This window comes from Hyalella azteca, unplaced genomic scaffold (assembly GCF_000764305.2).
Source record: "Hyalella azteca isolate HAZT.00-mixed unplaced genomic scaffold, Hazt_2.0.2 contig17985, whole genome shotgun sequence".
In the NCBI taxonomy this organism is placed as follows: Eukaryota; Metazoa; Arthropoda; class Malacostraca; order Amphipoda; family Hyalellidae; genus Hyalella; species Hyalella azteca.
In genome coordinates, this window is record NW_025947744.1 from 19,947 (window position 1) to 27,705 (window position 7,759).

A 7,759-nucleotide genomic window follows, 5' to 3' on the forward strand; every position below is an offset into this window, starting at 1 on the left:
GTTATGTTTATTTTTTGACGTGATCGTCCAAGCTATTATTTTATAAACTACTTGAGTGCAATTTCAATAGCCCTAAATAAATGTGAGATCATTTGTAGATTGAAAAGATCTTCTCAATAATAATCAGTCAAGTTATGATCTGAAACATAAGTACGACGTCTTCTAAAGATGGACGGTGCGACATATCTTGTCTCTTTGTGAAGATCGTAACAAGTTTAGTGTCCACCCTCTATAAAATTTATAATAAAGACGAATGAAGTAATTAAATGATTCGATGGTTTCATCGGTTTACGGGTGTTCCGCCTTGTTTACATCAGCCATTGTTTTGGGAGTCTTCGGTGATCGTCGGATGCGGACAACCCGTCATGGCGGAGGAGGGTTCATCAACAGCGGGTGAATTAACTTCAGCAAAATTTTGACTCCCAGTAACATTGGCCGTGGAAGCAAGTGAAGGAAGTTGTTTGAAATAAAAAGTGGAACTTGGACTTCTCGAAGAAACGTGGAAGGGCTCAGACGTAGATAGCTCCGAAGTAGATGGCTCTGAAGAGGAAGTATCGTAGGCACCTGGTAAAATTACAGTGGGAGAAGCGATGCCTGGCGTTGGCAGCGCTGTTGAAGAAACTGGCCGGGATGACAATTTGCGATTTGGAGTAGATAAATTCGATGAATGTCCTGATAATATGGGTGCCTCTGGAGTGAGAGAAAGACGAGGGGCTGTCGACACGCGTGTTTCATGAACTGCATCAGAATCATAATGTGATTCATGGCCTTTTTCGTTTGTTGTCAGGATAGTTTTAGAAATGCTATCTACTTCATCATCTTCAATATTTCTTTGATCAACATCTAATATCTGTGGGACAAGATCTGGCTCTGTTATTGGTGTTAACGGAGATCTAATGTCTTCGAAAACTTTTTTTATTTCAGCGCTGGAAACAGAGGCTTGACTAGCAAGCTCGTTATCTTCCACATCCATTAAAGTGCCACTAGCACTTGCCGAAGAGGCATTCGCTCCTGCTGTGGAGCTAGCAGGATCAGAAGTGTTTCTGGTTCCCATGGCGGTGAGTGGCCGGTATAGCGGGATGTTTTCATGCGCTGACCACTCCTCGATGTTCGGTTCAGCTCCGTAACGGTAAGGTGCACAGTACTGGTACTCAGGAGGAGGTCGGTACGGAGGGAGAAGGTCCAGAGAAGGTATGGCTTGCATGTAAGGTTGGATTAAGTATGTGTTAGGGGAGTTGTACGACCAGGCCAAGGGGTGAATTGGAGGGTTGCCGGTGATGGTGAAAGCAGCTTGTCCCAAGGGGCCGCTACCATTAGTGCTTTCGTCGTGGTCAATGAAGTTTATATTGTGACTTCCGTGGTCCTCAAAGTTTTGATCTTCATTGGGACCAGGAAAGTAGCCATTTTGATTGGATCCGTTATGGCTGGGCTCATTCCGGGCCATTTTTTGACCCCTGTAGTTGCCCTTCCCCAGCAGAAGTTTTATCCTCTGGCGAGCGCTCAACTTGGGTCTCTCCCTCGCTGAGGCACCCCTGCGAAGAACCTCGTCTACCTGGTGAGGCCCTTGTTGATGCCTCTGATCTTCCTGCTTAATTTCTTGCTCCAGTTTCGATTCCTGTCGTCGGAGGTCGTGGATCGTTTCGTAGGGGGGAGGAGGGGAGTTGATCCATCCCGGGTCTCGCTGCCCGGCGCCCCCTGGGGACAGGGACGCGATTATTTAATTAACGTGCTTAGGTTGAGCAAAATTAACAGAACGATTGGCAATAAAATTCTTTATCAAATTATTTATCTTAGAATCAATTGATGGCGGTGAGTAACATTAACTTGGAGGTGAGGTAGTAAAGTTGTGTACTCTTTTACCACGATAGAGTTATTGAAAGTGCATGCAGTGCTGTCAGAGAGGGTGACTGAAACATTATTAACTTTGTAGCGCAGAAATGCGTGCCAGGCAGTAGGCACAGGCAGTGCAGTTCGCAGACATTGAAGGTAGTGCTGGTATTTCACTGTGGTTAAAGATCCACTTTAGTGAACGTCCTGCAGGTTGAGCAGTTTGTTTAGGTGCCGCAGGCCATGAATATAGTGCAGACAGTGCAGACAGAGCACGCACCCCTGAAGGCTGGTCTGGCCTGCGGGTAGTCCTGCTGCCTGCGCATCACCTCGCCATAGGAAGGTGGGGCTGTCGGATGAAGCAATCATCAAACATCATCCGCGTAATTTAAATCCTCAGAATTATTTAGCTATCGCGAAATTTCTTATACCCGTGATGATATGTAACGATGATATTTACAGTTTCGTAAAATAATCTAATATAAAATCTTACGCAACAATGAAAATACTTTTTCAATCATTCTCAAATTTACACGATGAAGTTAATATACTAACATATTCATGTGGAGGTAATACTCGAATAAAAAGGGTAATTTCCATTATTATTAATATTATTAATGCTATGGATTTGATTGCCAATATGCAACTGTAAGCCCTAAACTACCCACAATCAGACAATCCTTCTCTTCAATCAGGTAATGCATGAACTTGTTCTTTTGATTTAAACCCTCAGTCCTCACACATCTTTTAATTGAGTTATAAAATACATATTTGAATACAAAAGTTTCAGCATTAATTAATTGCATTCAGTGAGATTTATTAGGGACCAGCGGAGTTCATCAGGATTTATCAGGGTTCATCATGATTCATTGAGGTTTACTCAAGTACGAATACGGTACAGATTGTAATAGGTAAATGTAAGGAGCATACGGTACAGATTGTGATGGGAAAATGAAAGGAGTATACGGTACAGATTGTGATGTGTAAATGTATGGAGCATACGGTACAGATTGTGATGGGGAAATGAAAGGAGCATACGGTACAGATTGTGATGTGTAAATGTATGGAGCATACGGTACAGATTGTGATGGGGAAATGAAAGGAGTATACGGTACAGNNNCTGTCTCTTATACACATCTAGATGTGTATAAGAGACAGACTGTGAGTACTGCAGTTGCTGGCAGTGACTGCGAGTCCTGCAGTTGCTGGCAGTGACTGTGAGTCCTGCAGTTGCTGGCAGTGACTGTGAGTCCTGCAGTTGCTGGCAGTGACTGTGAGTCCTGCAGTTGCTGGCAGTGACTGTGAGTCCTGCAGTTGCTGGCAGTAACAGTGAGTCCTGCAGTTGCTGGCAGTAACTGTGAGTCCTGCAGTGGCTGGCAGTGACTGTGAGTCCTGCAGTTGCTGGCAGTGACTGTGAGTCCTGCAGTGGCTGGCAGTGACTGCGAGTCCTGCAGTTGCTGGCACTGACTGTAAGGCCTGCAGTTGCTGGCAGTAACTGTGAGTCCTGCAGTTGCTGGCAACCGCTACCGCTACATTGCCTTAAATGTAGCGCCGCTACCGCTACTGAAAATGTAGCGGCCGCTACATGTAGCGCGCTACTGCCCACCTCTGCATGATGTGTGTTAACCACTCGGACACTCGCTTTATAACTTCGGAGTCAGTAACGATGATGGCTCCAGACGACTTGCAGTATCTGGCTTTCTCAATGACACAATTAACACGTTTTAGACACTAGATAATGCACAGAACGATGGACGTGAAATCAATTTATAATGCACTTGATGCGCCTACGACCAGTAGGTAGATGATTGGAAACGATGGGTTTGGTTTGCTTTAGTATTTATTAATCAACGTTGAGGATGCAAGTAATTATTTTACATTAGTTAATGGGCACTTAAATCATACATGTGAGTCTAAGATAGAAAAAGGGAGGATAAAGTTGTAACTGAGCGCAGTTCGTATTTTAATTAAATTACCTATTTAAATTCGTAAGATTACAGCTTACATGGAATCAATGGTTCATAAAACGTTGTTGTTGTTGTTGTTTCCAGTTTGTAGGTGAGGAAGCTGTCTCTTATACACATCTAGATGTGTATAAGAGACCCATGCTATCTTCTGCTGGTAGATATCGTACACCATCAGCACGCCGGCCTAAACTAGTTACATGTACTAGAAGTGCAGTAGTTATACTCCACTGCCCCGGAGCTTGTTACATGTACTAGAAGTGCAGTAGTTATACTCCACTGCCCGGAGCTAGTTACATGTACTTGAAGTGCAGTAGTTAATACTCCACTGCCCCGGAGCTAGTTACATGTACTTGAAGTGCACTAGTTATACTCCTCTGCCCTGGAGCTAGTTACATATGTACTAGAAGTGCAGTAGTTATACTCCACTGCCTCGGAACTAGTTACATGTGCTAGAAGTGCTTATAGACGACCTGGCTGCCGGGGCTATATGCGGAGGAATACTAAGGCGGCACTCCAGCGTGGCCTGGGACAGCTACATCCTCAATATCTAGCAGGGATGCCATGGACCATCCTGGTACTACGTACTAGTTCTACGCTTCTACCATTTAACCACAACAATGTTGGTGCCACATACCACTACCGTCCTGATGCTAGGTACCAATATTATGCTAATACCACGTACCAGTGTCGTGGAGGTAGCGGGGGTAGATGCGGTGGCGCAGAGGAGGGCGGCGGCGGAGGGGTGGATGAGGGTTGAGGTTGCTGAGGCCCCCCGCGTAGCGGTGCTTGAAATACCAACCGTAGCCGCTGCATACGATCCCCACCAGCAGTAGCACCAGCCTGAGTGGGGGAGTGTGGAACCTTATTTGCGATCGTAGGTCAAAGAATACAATTTGAATCATGAACTATAGTTTTCCTCTGTTATACGACCAGGAAGCATTGTTCTTACGAACACTTAGCCCAGTCATTTTCTCACTCGTCGCCCATCTCTTCAGGGAACCTCGACACGGAAACTTCTTAGGTTGTTCCAACCGAGTTTTTTTACCAAGTACCATCAGTAGAAGTGCTGACCACAAGTACCACTGGTCGGGGTACTCACCACAATAACCACTAGCAGGGGTACTCACCACAAGTACCACTAGCAGAGGTAGTCACCACAAGTACCACTAGCCGAGGCACTCACCACAAGTACCACTAGCAGGGGCACTAGTGTAGCACTAGTGTTGATGAGTACTGAAGCCACGTTCGATGCCCATATCGAGGAAATAGTCGCGCGCAGCCGGCAACAGATGAGGTGGATATGGAGGACATTTCGAACAAGAGAAGCAGCACCAATGATTACGCTCTTCAGAGCCCTCGTGCTCCCCAATCTTGAGTATTGCTGCCAGCTTTGGTCGCCGATCAAGGCCGGTGCGGTACGGAAACTGGAGGCAGTGCAGCGACGAGCCGCGGTCAGAGTACAGACTCTTTGTGAGGGATCTCTGTCCGTTGTAGGACCGAGGCTCTTTAATGTCCTGGCAAAAGCGCTGAGAGGAGGGGAGTTTACCCTTGCAACATTCAAGAGACGACTGGAAAATTGGTTCCAGATTGTCCAGTAATGGGAAACTACCCCTAACAAGTGACAAGCAACAGCATCTTGCATCAGCTGGCACATAGGAGGGCAAATATAGACGGAACACGTCCAACGTTACATCCGGGACCCGAGGGCGGGGTGACCTGCTTAGCGACGACTCGGAGACGGAGGACGACGAAGGCGGCGCATCAGCGTGACCGGGGACTAGGAAGTCCTGAACTCATCATAAGGTCATAAGGTAAAGTAAGGTACGCACCAGAAGTACCAGAGCTGGTAGAAGGTGACAGCAGAAGGCGAGCAGCAGCCTTGGGAGCAGCAATACTCCTGATAGCGGCAGCTGTGAAAGCAATAACTGCACTGCACTATATATATTCACAATACACTGTATATATTCAATACTCTATACTCTATATATGTTCACTACGCTATATATATTCATCACACTATATATATATATTCACAAAACACTATATAAAACATTTGTTTTGGGAATTAAGAACTTGAAATTTTAAACTACTGTCGGCACAATCAGGGGGAGTCTTACTACGTGTGAATTAAACTATACTTTAATGCTGGTTGTACAACTCAAGGTATATTAATTAATGTGTTTTGGCTAAATTTATAGTCAAATTCTTGCTGTAAAACCCATAGAGTTAGCATCTCCGATGTGAAAATAATAGTTTAATACTGGTTTTTAAACCCGTGGATTTTTGCTCAGGAATTGTAGTACGTATCAAAAGTGATTCTACTTGGATGGAAAGACAGTTGAACTTTAAACTTTTTAGCGATCAAACTGTGGGTGTTGAAACACTGTGTGGGCCTTTCTCTTGCCAGGTTGCATGAATATAATTATAATTTGCACATAATTTGTATGAATTTGCGTCCTGCGTATATTTGAATCTTAAAACCGACTGAACCAATTTCTATAGTATTGAAATTTCTACTAAAAGATCTTCCGGAGCGTATCCCGAAAGGAAATAATCTTATTATAAAAATAATGCAGACATTTTCTTAATTAGATTATACCTAAATTATAGTAGCCTAACCTTTTACGTTCAAATCTATAGAGTAGAGATAAAATTTAGTGGCATTATATATATAATTAAGGCGAATGGCCTTGCCTGTTTCTGTAGTCCTGGTGAAGTTATATAGTGATAACTTCTAATGATAATCACTGACGTTCTCACTCACATGTTCACTCAGATGTTCACATGTTCACTCGCATGTTCACTCGCATGTTNCGGAGGCTGCCGCCGTCTATCTGCAAGAACACAACAAACAATTCTTGTAATTAATGCACTATAGTAAGCAATGGATTTTTTCGATACATAACGTGAAAAGTTTTCATTTGATGTCAAAGTTTAAAACTGAAGAAAGTAAATGGAATTATAATCGGAATTTAAGCTGATGAAAATGTGAAAAAAGACGTACTCATGATTAGGTCAAGTCATGTTTAAACATATGTTTTCTCTGTATATTTTGACACTGATACTCTGTGTGCCGCTGTATAACGCCCTCGGGAGTGGAGAGTGTCAATACAGAGGTGCTGTATATATATATACATATAATATTCACACAGCTGGCATTCAAATACCACACAATACAGGTCTGGAGACCACACCTCCTATTGATCTCGCCCTTCACTAGAGGAATTATTTCTGCTTACATTATATTAGGAATGATACTAAAAAGTTTACTAAAAAATTGTAGCATTACACTTTTCAAATAAATATTTATCAAAATCATATTCATATTCATAATAATACGGTGGATACTCCATAATTGAAGAAAACCCCCACCAACGGTTGCGCGCACGCACATGAGGGCATTGGAAAAATAAAGTATATAAAGTGAAATTGCACCTACAATAATTCATAATATTGATTTCAATAAACTTTTCTTTCAATCAAATTAATGGGACTGAAAATAGATAGAATATGACTGTAAAAATTACCAATATAACTAGAAAATTATAACTAGAAAATTATAACTAGAAAATGTCATCGAAACCCTAATCTGGGCCTATACTTTCAAAAAAAGTTAAGAGATCGTAAGTTCATCAGCCAATAATAGACGGCTTTTCAAGCAAAATCCACCAATCATAGACAAGAAAATAGAGCGTAAGTACTTACGTTCACTTAGCCAGTTTTGAAAGTATGGCCCCTGGACTCCTACATTTGCACTCAATAATATAGATGAGTTTATTGTCCAAATAGCAACACACGTTCTGCACGTATCACTGATACGCCTCATTGCCTGGCTAAACTGGCTCAGGATGACGTACACAAGAGCAGAACATATAACTCAGTACTCACTGCAGTGAGTGACTGAGAGCGCATTTTCTCGTCGACGAAAACGTGAAGTCACGGACGGACGGACATGACGAGCACAA

The 7,759-nt window shown here is 43.1% G+C and overlaps 1 protein-coding gene across 1 annotated transcript; it reads right to left on the reverse strand.

Annotated features, from left to right (window-relative positions):
- Positions 1-5,704, reverse strand: LOC108673334 (the record flags this gene model as incomplete). The annotated part of the gene is made up of 4 exons (XM_018161139.2): positions 1-1,695; positions 2,108-2,176; positions 4,477-4,634; positions 5,624-5,704. Coding segments are annotated over 4 exons (1,690 nt in total), but the record flags the coding sequence as incomplete, so codon positions are not given.
- Between the last annotated feature and the right edge of the window lie 2,055 nt (positions 5,705-7,759).